The sequence below is a fragment of the Gouania willdenowi genome, chromosome 4, assembly GCF_900634775.1.
Source record: "Gouania willdenowi chromosome 4, fGouWil2.1, whole genome shotgun sequence".
Taxonomy (NCBI): domain Eukaryota; kingdom Metazoa; phylum Chordata; class Actinopteri; order Blenniiformes; family Gobiesocidae; genus Gouania; species Gouania willdenowi.
The window spans coordinates 14,001,834-14,020,799 of NC_041047.1; the positions used below are offsets into that span (position 1 = coordinate 14,001,834).

An 18,966-nucleotide genomic window follows, 5' to 3' on the forward strand; every position below is an offset into this window, starting at 1 on the left:
ATGACAAATTGTGGATGTGGTTAAATTGGCAAAAGTACCGGTAAGCATTAAATATGGTGAAAAGAAGTGGTGGAAAGTGGTGAAAAAGGTTTACAAATGCCTAAAATGTCTTGAAAATGGAAAAATGTGCAGAACAGGCATTGGAATTTGATAGAGAAGCGACAGAAATGGGAGAAATGTAGCAAAAATGCATTAAAAAAGGGCAAAAATATTGCAAGAAAAAGTGATAAAAATAGGTTAAAATGTGGCAAGTTTGGTGAAGTTGCAGAAAAAGGGTAAAAATAATAAAAAAATGGGCTTGAATATTAAAAAATATTCTTTGTTTCTTTAAGGCATTTGGCGACCCCCTCCTTGTCTCTCACAACCCCAAGGTTGAGAACCCCTGTACTCAGATTTTGGATGATATTCACTGTATAGGAAACTATTATATTCTCAATTCTAACGTCTCATAAACTTCCCCTCTGGTTTTTCCTCATTTGTTTTCATCATCAGAAACACGGTTTTGCCTTATCACACTTCTTAGATAACAAGAAGTCCAGCACACAATGTTTTTAACACTTAAGGTTTCTGGGAGAAAAAAATCCTTGGATATATTTTGTAATTTTTTAATTTACAGTTGAAACTTTATAGTGTAAATAACAATGTAATATATACATTTGAGTGTTAAAACAAAAAGTGATTAAAAAATGCTGAACTACGTTCTTAAGGAAATTATATTTCAATGTTTAAACCCTGCCATTTTTAATTTCTGCGATGGCTCCCCAAACGTCAAACAAAAAGACGTCGGGAAAAGCAAAATCTCCCAGAACTGAATCCAGAGCCTCTGCAAAATCATCAGGGTTCTTCTTGTCTTTTCCTGCTTCCACAATGGTAGTTGCTGCAGAAGAAACAGAACAGGAGGCCGACAGACTTTACTGATTTTTCTTTTCTTTTTTAAGTTTTGCATCAAATTTAGGGATGCTCTCGTATAGGGGTGTGCATTGCCATGAATCTGACGATACGATATATCAAGATACTAAACAATACGATGTACATCACAATATCAATAATTACATATTTCACCTTTACAAGTACAAAGCGGTATGAAATACAATTTGTTTCCTTTTTTTTTTAAACTTGTGAGAACGAGTAAATGGTAACTAACTGTAATTCAAGCACCAACATAAAAAAACACAAATTGTATGTTAAACTGTCAAATTACAAGTTAAACTTTTGCTTCTATGACAGATTTTGATTATGTTAAGTTCTTAAATTCTTTTTTTTTTTTTTTTTACGTAACCACATACATCTATAAAAGTGCCCAGTAGGTTTTATGAAAATAAAGTGCAATCAACTTCCAAGCTAAAGTACATTGAGGAGTGAGGTAGTTCACTGACATCTAGTGACCGCGCGTTTACGTGCTACGCATTACGTGTTATGCATCAATGTTTTTTTTGTTTTTTTTTGTTAAAAAACATGATTACCAAAATCAATTTGGACTTTTTTTTTTTAAAAGTCTCTTAAAGAAATGTACCAGTATTTGTAATCACAATAATAAGGATTAAACAAACACCCTGATATTCAATACTAGAATATGCAGCGGTCATATAACACCCAGGCTGTCAGTAATATAGGAAAATGAGAATAGCCGAAGTAGTGGGTTGTGTTAAAGTGACAGCATGGTACCATGAACAGAAATTCTGTAGAGGATATATCACTTGTTTGTATATTAGAAGTGCAAACACAGTTCATTGGTGGCCTTACCCAGCTCCAAGTCTCTGATGCCCATGTAGCTCTCCAGGAGGTCGTCCACTTTCCTGGTGGCCTGCTCTTCAAACTCATTCTGCTGCCACAGCAAACAGACAAACACAGAGGTGTAATGTAATCCCTTGGGTGTTCCCTCTCCAAATATTAAGAGGAAGACTTACACTTGTCAAAACATTAAAGAAGAAGAAGGGGAAAACCTATGATGAGCTAAAGAATATATTTTTTTTTCACCATGACATTGATTCATATAAGGGTATTAATAATTTTTTATAATAACTCATCTAACCTGTCTTGCCATAAGGGAGGGGTGTTAAACTCATTTTAGTTTCTAGGGTCAAATACGGAGCAGTATATCTGAAGTGGGCCGCAGATTTTAGGTGGAAAAATTAGCAATTTAATCATTATTTTTGCTGTAGTTTGCACTTCCACATATAAATAAATGATCAAATATGTACGACACTGATGATATTCAAGCAATAAGTGACAGATTTCAGTCCCTGCAGGATCTTCACTTTCAATGTATTTGATTTTGTGACCATTTTTTATGTAATTTGGGGAAATTTGGTGGAATGTGGAGTTTCATTGAATTTGTGTATTCATTTGGACATATCTATCTGAGATATCGACAAGTGAATTAGTTGGAAATTTACACAAGGATTCATGGGTTCTCTGACTTTTTGGCTTTCTGCTGCCAGCCAAATTGGATGTTCTAAACAATGTCAGTACCCGGACATTGAGTTTGACACGTGGGCCCGAAGGGATGCTTTTTCTTGAGCCAAAGATACTTTGTCAACATAACAGTTGAGTTCGTGTCTGACTCATTTGTGTGTTCAGTTTTGAGTTGAGTCAACATCCTGTATAATAGGATTATTATCATGTAATAATTGAATAGGATTAGTGTTGGAGTTCATTGGGATGTTGATGCAGTCTTTATCTGAGAAATGAGAACAACAACTTACCACTTCCTGTACTGTAGCAGCGCCTTTGGAGCGAAGTCGCAGAGTCTCTTTGCCATTCACCAGTTTACCCTCATTAGATTTTGGTGCTCGAGTTCTCATTCCAATCATATCTAAGCGCGCGCACACACACACACACACACACACACACACAAACACACGTCTTAAATGATATGCTATATATCCCCGAGACCCTGAAAACTAGCAAGTTGGTTAGAAAATGGATAGATGGATATGCTACACATAAGTAAAGGTCATCACAATTACACATTTGTCACTTTTATCAAAGCTCATTTGGATGTTTAAACTATATCCTGTCACTCAAAAAGTAAGTTCTGTAAATAACTAGGAATAAAAAGTAGGGGTGTCCCTGTCAGGTTATGTTGAGTTTATCTAGCCCTTAAGGGTCCTCTTTCAGTTTTTCTGTGTCTTTGTTTATTATGGCCTCCTGTGTTTAACTCTGGTCTGTGTTTCAGGTATTCCTGCTTGTGGCTCCACCCCCCAGTGATGTCTGTGTGCTTGGTTGGTGACTGATTAGCTCCCTCTTGTTTCCACTCAGGTGTGGCCCATTCCTAATCAGGCCTCCTCCACTATTTAGCTGAGTGCTTGGACACAGTGTTGTTGCTGGTTCATTGTGTGTTGTGAACCCTCCTTGTGTCCTGCTGCGTTTTGTTCCCTGATTTCTTCGTGCTGGATTTTGGTTTTTGTTGGATGAATAAACAGGGACTGGTTCCATGAACGCTACTCCTGCATTCTGCCTCCATCTCTCCTTGCATTTGGGTCCACACCATCCATAAACCGTGACAGTCCCGATCCAAAGAAGAAGGCAGAAAAAGTATGTATGATTCATGCTGATATCGGATCAATATTGATGTTGGCTGATACGCAAGGCCAGAACACTACGCTCTCAAAATGCTGGACTACTCGTTGTTCCATTTGTCTCTAAAAGTAGTGTAGGAGGAAGAGCTTTCAGTTATCAGGCCCCACTTCTCTGGAACCATCTACCAACCACGGTTCGGGGGGCAGACACCCTCTCTACCTTTAAGGTTAGGCTCAAAACATTCCTCTTTGGTAAAGCTTTTAGTTAGGAACCAGCTCATAGTTAAGATGCAATAGGCAGCGACTGCCAGGGGGGGGGGTCTGGCATGCTCGGTTGGAGAGGGCGTTAAGAGAGAGGTCATTTAGGTTAGAGAGGGACCGGAGAGGGTCCCATTCCTCTCTCAAACACTCCCCCTATGTCTGCTTCTTCCCTTGTGTGTTTGCTGCTGTACTCCTTCTGGCTTTTGTCTTGCAGGTCCGTGGGATCCTTAGTGTGGAGTTACAGAGTCTCAACAACTCTGTCTCCACCCTCTCCTCTGCACACACCCAACACAGCATAACGTGGATGGCTGTTCATCATAGGAATGGGATCCACACAAGGTTCCTGCTGCTTAACAGAAGGTTTTCCTTGCCGCCATGATGAATTCATGTTGGGTGTGGGATACATATGTATATACGTATATATGCATATGTGTGTATCCATAAAATGAAGAGTCCGTCCTTAAGACTGCTCTACTGTAAAGTGTCTTGAGATACCATTGGTTATGATTTGGCGCTATACAAATAAAGATTGATTGATTGATTGAATATCGTTATCATATCGGAAATGAAAAAGTTGTATCGGGACATCCCTGATAAAAAGATAAATATACTTTACTTCCTGATATCTACTCTCAGTCAAAACCAAATCTATAATTATGTGTTTGTTGCCTTGAGTGATGCTAACCCTGCTAACGGTAATTAATGATTGATATACAACCTATTCTCAATTTAATATTCCTCAAATCTGAAGACAGAAAATACTAAACAAATATATACAAACATTTGCTAGACTTGTATTGCAATTTAACTTGATTAGTATTTTTATGAAACATTTTCTATTTGTTTAATTATTCTTTCCCGGATTGTGTATTAACTTTTCTTAATATTTACAACAAGATGTTCAAAAAACGCTTTAACCCAGACTAGAGTGATTCCCTTTTACACCGTCATTTATCACTATCCATCCATTCATTTTCATACCCACTTTTTCAGGGTCGCGGGGGTCTAACGGTGCCTATCTCCGGCTCACACTGGGCACTAGGAGGGGGTACACCCTGGACAGGGTGCCAGTCCATTGCAGGGCAACACAGACACAAACAACCACTCACACTCACTACTACAGGTGATTTAGAGACTCCAATCAACCTAACAGTCATGTTTTTAGATTGTGGGAGGAAGCCCATGCAGCACGGGGAGAACATGCAAACTCCACACAGTAGCTTATCACAAATCTGAAATATAACAGCAGCTTTACTGCAAACCAAATAGTCTCAACAATAGTCTGGAGCACACTGTTAAACTCAAGGCATGCAGACCAAATTTGGCCACTCAGAGCATCCACTCTTCATTGGAGGATCATAAATTTAAACATGTACCAGTAGTTGAGCTCCAGATATCTGGGACGAAACACTTTGCACTATACAAGATTATTTTTAGTCCATGAAGAGAAACAACATAGGTTTACTGGAATAGAACACAATTTATGTTAAATGTGTTTCGAATATAGATTCATATGGATTAATTTTTAAAATATGGTTTGACTACTATTTTACTTTGCATGTTACAATTTTGCAGCAAGACTCTTTCTCCGCAGTGGCGTGAAAATATTCGTTAAGTGTTTCGGATCAATGACAGGAAATTTCAAACATGACTTTGATTTCCCTTCTGATAAGCACAGTATTCAACGCACTAATCAGACCCTCCCAAACAAAGAACGACTTTCTTTTCCTTTCCTAACAAAACACTTAAAGCTGTTTGTTATAGCTGTTTGCTTTGGTGTGGCGGAGGAAAACGTGGTCAAGTTCCAACATTAGTGATAAGTGCAAACAATTGTTTAAGCTCTTCAAGGCTGTCAATGATGCATGTTTAACTTGACTTGGAATAAACTTTGTAACATGAAACAGAACCGTAAGGAGCCATGTTGTGTTGTGTGCACTTCTTTTTGTCATTGTTACTCAATTAAACTATTGGCTCTTTCTCCCTGATAAACAACTGTTTAAAAAGTAAATAACATAAAAGCACCATGGCAACAGCAACAACACAAGTCGTACATTTGATTTAAATATTTACAACTGTTTTGGCAGTGACTGCTGTATGTCTGAACACCAAAACTAATGCCGCATGCCTGTACATGAGCCCATGATTTCCATCCTTTGAAACAGTGAATCCTAATAGAACTGCACATTATTTGATTACTATATATATATATATATATGTATATATATATATATATATATTACTAGATATTTTTAGGGCTGCTGTGTAGAGCTAAGTTTGAGGAACGTTAAGAAGATAGTATTGTATACAGTCTTCTGCTACGTGGTAGTTGCGTATTTGTACTGAGAACAGTATTATTAAATCACAAGCACTATTTTTAAATCACATCTTAAAACATACTTCTATCAGAGAGCCTTCCTTGATTTTTATTAACTTCTAACTTGTTTTTATGTTTCTGTTCTTTAACAATTTTAATCTCTGACCAAAACTTTATATCTTATATGTTCCAATGTATAGTTGCTTTTGGAAAGCACTTTGTAACATGTTAAAAGGGCTTCATCATAATAAAAATAATAATTATTATTATTATATATTTTTTGTAGGTTGTAACAACTATCTTGGAAAACATACCCAAATCCTTCTAGTAATGTGGGCATCCACTAATCTTTCTGTCTTTTAGTGTAAAATCAGACAAATTACATATTAGGATATATCATGATGACCCTTTTAGGGACCACACCGTTATGTTTCTTGTCTTTCACACAGATGATAGTTCTTCACAACATTGACTGTATGTTTGGGCTGCTAAAATAAATTGGTCACAATCAAATGTTATCATCATGTACTGTATGTGTGATTGAGTTTCTCTTTGCTTAGTAAAACCCGGCATAGAACTGACAACTTAACCCATATGTAACATGCCTGGTGCACTGGCAGTGTACATACAGATATGTGAGCTGTTTGAGGATGGATGGACCGATGGATGGATGGACGGATGGGCGGATGGATGGATGGATGGATGAATGGATATGTCTGCTTTCCCACTGGGGCATTGAAATGAACTGCAGTGTTCTGGCTGGTGCCATTTATTATTATTATTATTATTATTATTATTATTATTATTATTAATAATAATAATAATAATAATAATACATTCTTAATTATTGTCATAAAATGTGTACTTTAGTGGCAGGTTTTTAGTGCAAATTTCCATAAAATATTCATGAAAAAGAAATCGCCCACAGACACGTGTGAGGTGTGAGGTGTGAGGGCTGTGAAAAGCAATTAAAGAAGAAAAGGAAACGTCAGGTTTTCTTTTCCTCTTTCATTGAGGCCCATTCTGGTCGTCATCAGCAAATGAATCACAGGTTTGAGCCTTTTCTCTTTTTATGCAAGGGCATTGACCAGATTTTTAAATGATTTTTTTTAAATGTTGAGTGAGGTGAATACTCAGCTTTCTCTTTTGTTCAATGATGACAAACTGAAGACAAAACCAAACCACCTCCACTCACCAAAGGCCTTTTTGGGCCCCACTAAGCGAAGAGTGAAGGGTATTCCTCTGGGCTGCTCTTTTAACATCTTAGCAACCTCATAGTGTCGACACCCCACAATACTCTGGTCATTGATAGCCTCGATGTGGTCACCAACACACACTGTCTTCAGCCGGTCAATGGTGCTGCTCTCTTTTATCCTCTGAAAGAAACACGTTAAAACACATACTGTATGATGAAGCTGTCTCACTATAGTTGTTTTGATACACAGATGTTTGACTCTCAAATTGTGCATGCATTATGGCTTTCCAACTAGGTTCCCTTGACAGAAATATCTCTAAGAGATCGTATAAACCAGTGTTTCTCAAATGTGGGTACGCAACAGCACTCCAGGGAGCAAATTAACAAGTGAAAGAATTAGAAATATGGGGTTTTATAATGTTTATCTTTATTAAAAATTATAATCATAGTAATGATGAAGGAAATTGATCTTGAATAAAACATGAACTAAAAATTCAAGGGTCAGTTTTGGCCCCACACCAGGCAGGAGATGACCGGAAATTATAAAAATTATCAAATAAATCTATTCAGGAGGCACTAAATACTCTTTCATTCCACTTATTTATGAAATAACATTCTTTGAAATGTGTGCTATCACTCTATAACACACGATAGTAGTTTTTTCATAATATTCTGAGCAAAATGCTGTCGTCGGACAAAGGGGGTCAGAAATAAAAGAAAGGGGGTACTTGAGCCAATAAAGTTTGAGAACCACTGCAAATGACAACGACAACAAATTACTTTTCTCAAAATGGACTAAACAAACTTCTAACTACAATAATGAATAAAACACTTTATGTAATTTACATTAAATTTAAAGAATCCTGTGAAATGTCCGCCTACTGCAAACTTATTATCCAATATTTTACTTGAATCAAAAACTATGTAAATGACCAAAAACAAAAAGATACAGACAAACCGAGTCCTAATTAAGAAGCAAAATAGCAAAAATCCTGTTATAAATTATAGAAATAACCGTGAATACAAAACAGGAATAGTTAATGTTTAAATCTGAAAAAAAAGAGAATGAGTAAACACAATGGATACTAATAAGGTATTGCAGTTATTGACACAGAACAGACAATAGTGTCAAAGGGTATATTGTCCTTTTTGTTTTTTACACTCACCTTAATGAAGGCATATCCAGCTCCATTGTCCGTGATGGTGAGACCCAAAGCATCTTCTGTCTTTGTCACCTCCACCTCTTTGGTCTCCCCTCTGACATGAGCAAAGATGAAATCCTCTAGTCCAATCTGACCCCCCAAAAGTTTCTGCATGTCCACTTTATGAGAGTTCAGTGTGCAAAAAAGGATCTAAAAGAGAAAGGGAAACAGAATATTACAAATGCTCCAAAGCGCATTATCGATCATCTTAAGAACAAAACCAAAAAAATGACACCAATCAGTTTGAAATGTGGTATAAAACTGCAAACTACTCATCTCTGAGTCTTTTCATTGCCTCCTGCATGTATTAAGGAGATAACTGGCTCGACCTTCAGAATTCATTTAGACGTGTATTGTAGATTTCTAACAGCAGAGGGCGATAGAGACCAGTGATTTAAAGACGAGGCAATGCTTGTGTGGCATTTATTCATTATTTTTATTCATAGTGGACTAAGTAGTCTGGTTAACATTTTCACTCGTCTATTAAATAATACCGCTGAAGTCCACTGTCATCTCCACAGTCTAGTTCAGCTCCAGATGGTTCTGACTGCACCAGAGAGACAGCTGTACCACCTCCCGTCTGAAGGCAAACTCGTACCCGTCCTGGATGAGACCGTTAATGGTGGTTTCGTCTGCAAACTTGAGGAGTTTCACAGAGGGGTCCTCTGAGGTGCAGTCATTGGTGTAGAGCAGGGGTCTGCAACATGCGGCTCTGGAGCCTAATGTGGCTCTTTATCTCTTTTGCAATGGCTCCCTATAGCATAACATTTTGTATTTATTTTAATTTTTTTATTTTTACAGAAGCTATTAATTATTAAAGACAAATAAAATCAAGATATAACAATTTCTTAACCTAAAAATAAATCACATTGTGCAATGACCCAGCACCTTCCTACTTCACCTCCTGCAACTTTCATAAACTTTCCTGCACCTGCGGCTAACCCTAAGTTTTTCATTCCTGCTAAGATAACTAAACCAACAAAAACACTATTCTGGAAAAAATGATTTTAAACCGCCAAGGTGCCGGTTAAATATGCATGGTTTATGTGTGGCAAAAAATGAGCAATTAGCATGTGTTGACCACTTGATCATGCATTATCCAATTCAAGTTACTTTTTGTAGCCTTTCAAATACATTAACTAAAAAAAAATCTTCTTTATACAACATTGTGTTCATGTAAACTGAGATGCATAAGAATTTGAAGATGCGAGATACTGTTTTATTTCTTGATGTTTATTTCTTGATTTATTTTATTTTATTTTAAACTGTTTTTAAGTTTCCATTTACATGATCAATATAAATCAAATCAAGTAAAATCAAACATTATTCTACATAATTTTAACTGTATAGAATTTAATACACTGTATTGTCTTCATTGAGAAGGTTTTTTTCTGGCTCCAGGAGGACTTTAGTCCAGGTGAGATGAGGCTCCTTGGAGAGTAAAGGTTTCAGACCCCTGGTGTAGAGGGAGAAGAGCAGTGGGGAGAGAACACCCCCCTGGGGGACGCCAGTGCTGAGTGACCGGGTGCTGGATGTGACGCTTCCCAACATAATCATTATATCTTACATATTTCTTCTAACACATTTGCCAAGGTATATTGTTTGACCACAACTTGTGAGTTAATTAACAAACGTGAAGCTCAAAGGCATTAACCTCTAATCTTTGACTACCTGAGCTTTAAGTTTCCGTTTTGCAGAATGCAAGGGAATGTGTAATTTAGGATAATCTTGGTGTGTCTAACTGTTATCGAGGATGAGTTTTCATTTCCAAAGACTTCTATCAAATGGAACAGTCTCACAACAGTTCAAGGTCTTGGATGTTTCAGTACTTGCATGCAGCTGTTTTACAGTCTGCACACAGGTCAAGGCTACTGTTGCACTATTTTACACACAAAGAGCCTTGTATCTAAAGGTCGCCTGCCATTCAAGGTTCTATAGATATGATTGTTACGGCATGATTTCTACAGTTTGTTAAAGTCGCAAGCTTGCAAACCACTCTCCACACTTCCACTATACTGTCAAAAGAACAATAATCTAATTTAATGTATCTGTGTAACAATTACCAATATATATATTTATAATTCATTATTAATATTAAACACATTCATGTTTTCTGTCTATGTCCTTATTTTGACTAAGGATTATAATAAAATACTTTGAAGAGTTTTTGTTTAATAATGAAATAGCCCACATTTCATGGGGATTCAGTCTTTCAAAGGTGCAAACTTTTACATTTTCAGCAAAAGGGTTGGGTTTTTAATCCTGTTTGTGGTATTCAAATTGAAAATAGTTACTACAATCAATGGAAATTCAATAAACCATTATATATTATAGTAACTCTATAGACCAAGCACTGTTATAAGACCCTTAAAAACTTGTGAAATGCCTTAACATGCAAATATAACAAAAATTGAAGGCAATTAACTTGACAGAGATAAAATCTAAAGTTACTGAATGAATAAAAGTGAAAGGATCATGGTCACTGGTTTTCAGTAACATAAAAGTTAAACAGTACTTGAACAACAAAGGCACTCATCCCATCTCTTATCAGTTGTTATGATAGATGCAGATACAATAAACCTTAACCGTTACTAATGTTTACAATAACTGCTGCTGTGTGTTCAATCTATCTACTCTTTGGATGTGGCCAACAACACTCTGTTGCTATAGAATTTTTTTCTAAAATCTTTTCGGATTATCATGAAATTCATCACTTCACAGAATCTCTTTATTTTTCCAAACTTTGCATATTAAATACATTTTGAAATAGTTATTCAATACATAACTATAAGTCATTTCATGTCATTTTGCGAGTATTGAAATAATCAAAAGTATGCGTCTAAAATAAAAATGAAGTCACAAAAAGAAAAAAAATGTTTTACTTCCCAAGAAAGGGAAATATTTGTACTATATATTAAAGAGAGATTAATTTTTTTTTACATTCCCACATGCAGTTATGGGCCTATGGAAATGGTAAAAAAAAAAAAAATCAGAAGAGACTGTCACCCAAGAAACAATGCATATATGTGACTAATAATTAGGGATTTGAACAGTCTATGTACATAGCTCAAAGCTGTTCGAGCCTGAAACCCTGACAAACTTTTTTCCAATTTAGAGAGGCTGGCATGTCCACCAGATAGGATTGTATAGCAAATATTTTTGTATATTCTGAGAGTAGGTGAAGCTGTATTACTTTACCAAATTTGTAGTTCCTCAGATATTGGAAGTTGAAAATGGAAGAAAAATAAGGATGTGCAAAAATCTACACATACCACCCTCACAAAATTGGCCATGTTTTAATAAGTGTTCATCTGATCAAACTAAAGGATTACGGGAAGCCTATTGAATCATCACAGAAAAATCTGTAAAAAATGTCAGAATTTTTTTAGACTGAAGTACGTGGGCCCTTTGTGAAATGACATGGAATGACCCAACAGTAACTGGAGCCATATCTAGGCCGTAGTCAGTTACGTATGAGGGTATTACTCTATATGTGGTAGTTTACACCCTTATGATCGCTACATCATTTAGAAATAAAAAACAGATAGGCCTAGTAGACAACAGAGTAAATGAAGATGAAATGATCAATGTGGAAAAACATTCAGAAAGGAAACACAACACTAAGCAATACTGCCTTAATACATCTAAAAAAAAAATATTCAAAAGCTATCTGAAGTTTTCAGAAATAACTTCTAAAGGTCGCCTGCCATTCAACGTTTTATAGATATGATTGTTACAGCATGATTTCTACAGTTTGTTACAGTCGCAAGCTTGCAAACCACTCTCCACACTTCCACTATACTGTCAAACACAGAACAATAATCTTATTTAATGTATCTATCTATTGATATAACAATTACCAATATATATATAATATATATATATATATATATATATATATATATATATATATAAATATATATAAAATTCACTATTATATATATTTATACACTAATAATTATAATAAAACACTTTGAAGAGTTTTTTTTTAAAATATAATGAAATAGCCCACATTTCATGGGTATTCAATCTTTCAAAGATGCAAACTTTTACATTTTCAGCAAAATGGTTGGGTTACTTGCTACACTTCACTAATGTGTTAAGTTTATTTGAGTCTCACGACAACGATTTGAGCTATTATCATAATATTATCTGTATGCATGTTGTGAACTGCGGGTCAGTACAGGGTGTAACCTGCCTTTTTTCCAAATGAAAGGTTGATTCCCTTTCATAATGTAGGGAGGCTACTCTCCTGCAAGTCTTGTTTTTTAGTTTTTTTTAAGTCTGTCAACCAAAGATTTTTAAAACTACAATCAATAGAAATTCAATAAATCATTTATATTATAGTAACCCTATAGACCAAGCACTGTTATAAGACCCTTAAAAACTTCTGAGATGCCTTAACATGCAAATATAACAAAAATTTAAGGCAATTAACTCGACAGAGATAAAACCTAAAGCTATTGTAAGAATGAAAGTGATCACTGGTCACTGGTTTTCAGTAACATCAAAGTTAAACAATACATAAGCAACAAAGGCACTCATCCCATCTCTTATCAGTTATTCCGAGCAGGCTCAGATACAATAAACCTTAACCATGGCCTTCACTACACCACACTATTTCGTAACTAATGTTTAGAGGAACTGCTGCTGTGTGTTCAATCTATCTACTCTTTGGATGTGGCCAACAACACTCATACCATCTGTTGCTACAGAATTTTTTATGATCGCAACATCATTCAGAAATAAAAAACAGATAGGCTTAGCAGATAGCAGAGTAAATGAAGCTTAAATGAACAATGTGGAAAAACATCCAGAAAGGAAACACAACACTAAGCAATACTACCTTAATACATCTAAAAAAATATCCAAAAGTATTTTCAGAACTACTGTTCTGTGATCATGTTTCAAGCATAGCCAACATTAATGTTACCTCTGAGGGGGAGATGTTAAATACTTCTGCAATCTTGGCGTACAGCTCCTTTACATTGGTGAATCCATGAATTCGGCCTGTTGGACTGCCGTGGGCCAGCTGAGTATGGAAGATGAGCCTTGGTCTGGGGTATTCTGGTGGCCCAGGAGGTGGTGGTGAAGGCGGGGGAAGCGGAGGTGCTGTAGGCTCCACACATCCCTGACCCTGTGTCCTCTTCTCCTCCATACTTTCTGCCCCTGCTGCCTTGGAGTCCTTCGGGCTCATAATCTCCCCGTTCTGCATCAGCTTTAGCTAATGTTTGGGCCTCCTTTGGGAGCCCTTGCTAGTGCACTATATCTATAGAAATGCAAATATTATCCTTTCCCTTACTTGACTGACCAATAACCCAAGTAACTTGCCACCCATGGGCTTTGAGGTGAAGAACATAGATGAATTAGTGATGAGAGTAGCCTGGCAACAGTAGCAAAAGAGGCCAGCCAGGCCCTACCAGGTAGAAACCTGACACCTAGTCTGCATGTGTAATACTGAAGCTTCTAGTCGTTTATTCACTGACAGCACAAACAAAACCATTAGGTAAAGGTTTCCTCATATATAGGCTCGGGCTAGGACTTTAATCCACAAGTCAGTCTATAGTTAGATCTACGTCTTACACCTAACTCTCCTGAAACAATTCTCCCGAAATAAAAAAAACTGCTGAATTATTGTCAGGCTGCCACAGAGAGACAGTCATTCACAGTGGAGCAGCTTTATAGGTAAGACGAAACCACTGGTAAGCAATAAGGTGACTGCTTAAAGGCTTTAGATGAAAGAAGTTGGCTGAGACATTTCTGAGACAGATATACAGACACTATTCTTATAATTCTTATAAAACGTGTTTTTTTTAAATTAGCTAATATGACAACTTAAATTATTATTTCAAATTTGAATGCTTCAATAAACATGGATTCAAGCTCAATTTAGGAAAAAAACAGAAATAGTATTGCTCAGAAGATATCAAATAACAACTGATATTAGAGTTAGAGGTGCCAACGTTTAGGTATCTCGACAGCCTGCTTTCTGAGAATGGACTGACAGACTTAGCGAACAATGAAGGAATCGAGAAGTTTTTGCAAAACCTGTGATTCCTCTATAAGATTCCCAAAGACCGACATGTTCCAGTAAAAGCCAAAAAAATATACACATTGGAATACTGCACCATATCCTGCTTGATGGTAGTGAAGCATTGAACATCAATAAAAACAACATGAATAAGATAACAGCAACAGATGTGAAAGTAATCCATATGATAAACGGTGTAAACTAGAAACTAGAAATGGACAAAATCCGCAATGTTGACCTGTTTTACTCGATTTGACATCTGCCTTTGATACTGTAGATCACGGTATACTGATTGATTGACTCAAATCTGAGATGGGGTTTTCTGGGGCTGTTCTCCAGTGGTTTTCTTCATATGTAAATGAAAGAACTTTTAATGTTGCTTTCAACAATGTAATGTCTAATGTGTCCAACCTGTCATGTGGCGTTGCACAGGGCTCTGTCTGGGGCCTGTTTTGTTTTTGTTTTGCCTGATGCCGCTTGGTCGGTTGATTAGTGGTTTTAGAAATGTGTCTTATCATTTCTATGCCGATGATATTTCATTGTATTGATCCTTCAATGACTCAAAGATTCACTTTTTTATCTGTGTTCTTGCAATGTGTATCTTGCATCAAAAACTGGTTGTCATCAAATTACCTTCAGATAAATTCTAACAAAACGGAAACTCTGATCATTGCTCCCAATAAAAAGATCCCCCTGATCAAGAACTCCCTTGGTGCTCTGGGCTCATGTGTGAAACCCAGCCTCAGAAAACCTTGGGGTTGTGTTTGATCAGTCACTGTTGACAACTGACCAAAAACTATTTTAATCACCTGAGAAATATCTCTAAAGTGAGGCTCTTGTTGTATAAATCGGATCTTGAAATGATCATCCACATGTTCATCTCATCTTGCATTGATCATTGTAATTCTGATTTGACTTGTTGCAACAAGTCGACTCTAAACAGACTTCAGATTGTACAAAATGCTGCTGCCAGACTTTTGATCGGTGCACCCAGAACAGCCCACATTACCCCCATTCTATCAAGTCTTCATTGGCTTCCAGTTAAATTTTGCATTGAGTTTAAAATTTTAGTCCTGACAATGCATGGTTAGTCCCTTCAGTATATCGCTGATTTGTTGAGCCCCTGCACTTCAGGGTGCATCCTTCGGTTTTCAAGCCAGGGTCTCCTAAAGATCCCCAAAACCAAAGTCATTTTAAAACCCGGGGAGACCTGGCGTTCCAGGTTGTAGCCCCCAGACTTTGGAATGACTTGCACTAGTCCCTCCGTGAGCTTGACTGTGTGGACTCTTTTAAAAAGCATCTGAAGACTTAGCTTTTCAGAAAAGCTTTCGGTAAATGGATTTTTAACTTTTGTTATCCATTTCATGATGTTGCTCCTGTTGTTTTAATTCATCTATGTTTTGTACAGCACTGTGACATTTATCTGTGAAAAACACTTTATAAATCAAATTGACTTACTTACTTACTTACTTACTTACTTACTTACTTACTTACTATGTAAAAAGGTTGAAAGTCATACCAATCTCTAATAAGATTAAGAGCAAATGGTTTGGACATGGCCGACAACTACACAGTGGAAGGTGCTACTAGATCAACTGGGAGACCAAGGAAAAGATGGTTCTCGTACATGAATGAATACCTAAACAAAAAAAAGAACAAGTCTAGCCGACGTAGAAAAGAGAAGGTTATACGAGGATAGAACTGAATGGTACAAACTAATGCACATTCCTGACTGACAGGCATCTGCCTACTTGGAGTTTGGTAAGAAGCTAACAATGTTCTTCATCACATTAGTGTAGAGGGCAACTTTAAAGTCCCAATGATCCTCATGTATGTGTAAGTTTGTTGCATTAATCTCTCCATATTTGCTGAATAAAGTTTATTGATGTCCATATCAGGAATCAACCTAAAGGTTTATTTTCTTCTTTTTTGCCATTTCTTGTTCTTTCTGTTTGCGTAAAATAAAGCAACATGCCATTTATTCAGAGGTTTGCCAGATAAATAATGGAGATTTCTCTTTAAAGCAACAAATTCAATCAAATTTACATCAGAATTGAATCCAAGCGCTCTTCATTTCTATAGAGCTATATGAGATTTTGATTTAACACACACAATTTTACTTAAACAAATCCACTTCTTGTTGGTGTTAAAAGGTGGTAAAACGTATTGTGTATGCAAAGTTAAATTTAATTTAAATTCGCTTTCAGTTTAAGTTTTGAATAATATTTTTTAAGAAGTCTAAATTGGGCAATCTGTTGATATCATATAAATAAGGAAAATAGATTATTGCAGATAAATTATATAATTCTTTTAAAGTTAATAAATGTAAGATTTCACTTGGCTTTAATTGAATGAATGGACTGAATTGAATGAAGCTGATATTGCCACAGATGGAGAATATGAGCGTTCAGTTCTTTGGGAAAAACCCAAGCCATTCAATGACTATGAAACAGTCCTAATTTACCCACTAAATTAATAATGTAACCTTTAAATCCACCCTATCTTATGCAAGTCATTGTTGCAGGGCAATTTGTTGTTGTTTGTAAAGAAAGACCACAGCACTAGGGGCATTTGTAAAGTCTCTACACAAAAGGTTGATTGGGATTCAGCTGTGTTGAAGAGTTGGAATCAGGGAAAACTTGAGACTCAGTTACATGTTGATTCCCTTGATAATCTTGTTTTCTCTGTCAATCCCATGAGATGCGAGATATTTCCATACAAATAGCAATTTGTTTATTTTTCAGATGAGGAAATTCCACATAAATCCAATTTTGAATAGCTGGCTAGTTTGTCAGTCTCTCTCAATCAATGACTCTTTTCATTTTTGTGGAAGAATGCACTTTCACTAAAGGGGTTTGCAAAGTAACAAATACCTGACTGAGTAAACTGCCAAAAAATAAACTTTTGTTTGTCAGTGACATTCTCTGCATGACACTCACTATGTGCAGCGCAGCCATTATTTGAACAAAGCGTATGGTATGCATCTCTGCATGATTTAGTACTCCTGCAGTATAAAATGGCCTTTTTTATTCTGCACTGTAAGCATTTCTTCACACCTGTGATATAATGAATGTGGTTTTTGTGCGTCATTGCCCCAGTTATTCAGGCCAAGGTGTTAGCTAGTACCCCAAGGTTAGAGTTTTGACTCCAACATCTGATAATCTAAATGTCCTTTGCGAAAACAAACTATTTGCCAACAGATAAGCAAGGATTCTTTCCAACAAAGGCTATCTGTCTTTCTCTTCCTGTTGAAGATAAAGCATTGCAACCTCTGCTTATATGTTTTAAATTGGCTGTATGTGTTTCACAACATTAGGCATTGTATCATTTTTCTTTGAGATGTATTGGCATAATTGACATAATGCACATGTAGATTTATTCTCTGTGAGGGTGAGGCTACATTTTCTTGCTTGTATAATTGATCATCTGTACCTTGTTAGACATGCTTCACCATTATAAAATGTAGTGTCAGATTTGTATATGCATATCTTTGTTTGTCATACCCTGTACATCATTGGTAACAAAAGGTGTATATACAGTATTTTAAATTGTTTTTGATGTACCTTCCTTCATTGTATTTACTGCTGCCAAAAACCAGAATCTCTATCAATGTGTGTTTTCAGTGTAATGTGTTTCTTTGCATGTGTGTTTAAGCAGTGATTTCTTTTACAAATACCTTCAAGTTCAAGGCTACGCGAAGCACTCTTCTTTATTTAAACTGTCAATATTAGCAATACTTCTGTTTTTTAGCCATGCAGCCTAATCAGAAGGGTTTACTTTCTCCCTTATGACAAAATTACAGATATCGTAGTTGTTTTCAGCAACTCTTTACAGGATAAGCAGCTACAGGAGACAAAACGAGATTATAAGTAATTTATGATAGAAAATTTGTGATGGACTGGCACTCTGTCCAAGGTGTACCACCGCCTGGCTCCCTTTGAGTGCTGAGATCGACACCAGCACACCTGCGCAACCCTGAACAGGAACAAGTGGCTCTGAATGATATTTAAAAAAAAAAAATTAAATCAAGTTGATTGAGTGTCATTCAAAAAATATACCAGATTATTGTTCATTTTCTTTCTGTGTGCACCCTCAAATATTATCTTATTGTAACTAAGTTTTTCCAGCAAGATTGCTGTTGGTATTCTTAGACCAGTTTCAAAGGTGAAGTAGATAAAAGACAATCTAAGGAACACACCAGTATGATAGATAAATGCATATGATAACAAAGAATGTGCAGTATGTTCAAGACGATTTTGTACTCAATTAAAATCCCATTTAATATTAGTATTTAACTGATGAGTCATCAGATGAAAGCCTTTTATTGCCCACGCTGTCAACATGGGCACACAAACACACACGCACGTACACCCCTTCATTGGATGGCGTACTTCCTCTTGCGTGATTTCCTCCTCTCAATCTGTCTATTTGTTTGGCAAAGG

The 18,966-nt window shown here is 36.4% G+C and overlaps 1 protein-coding gene across 1 annotated transcript; it reads right to left on the minus strand.

Moving 5' to 3' along the window:
- Positions 1-298: 298 nt before the first annotated feature.
- gipc3 (GIPC PDZ domain containing family, member 3) lies at positions 299-13,836 on the minus strand. Its single transcript, XM_028444880.1, has 6 exons — positions 13,427-13,836; positions 8,458-8,643; positions 7,292-7,472; positions 2,706-2,815; positions 1,744-1,825; positions 299-877 (listed from the first exon to the last, which is right to left on the minus strand). The coding sequence occupies exons 1-6, from the start codon at positions 13,706-13,708 to the stop codon at positions 726-728; spliced, it is 993 nt and encodes a 330-aa protein (XP_028300681.1). The 5' UTR covers positions 13,709-13,836; the 3' UTR covers positions 299-725.
- Between the last annotated feature and the right edge of the window lie 5,130 nt (positions 13,837-18,966).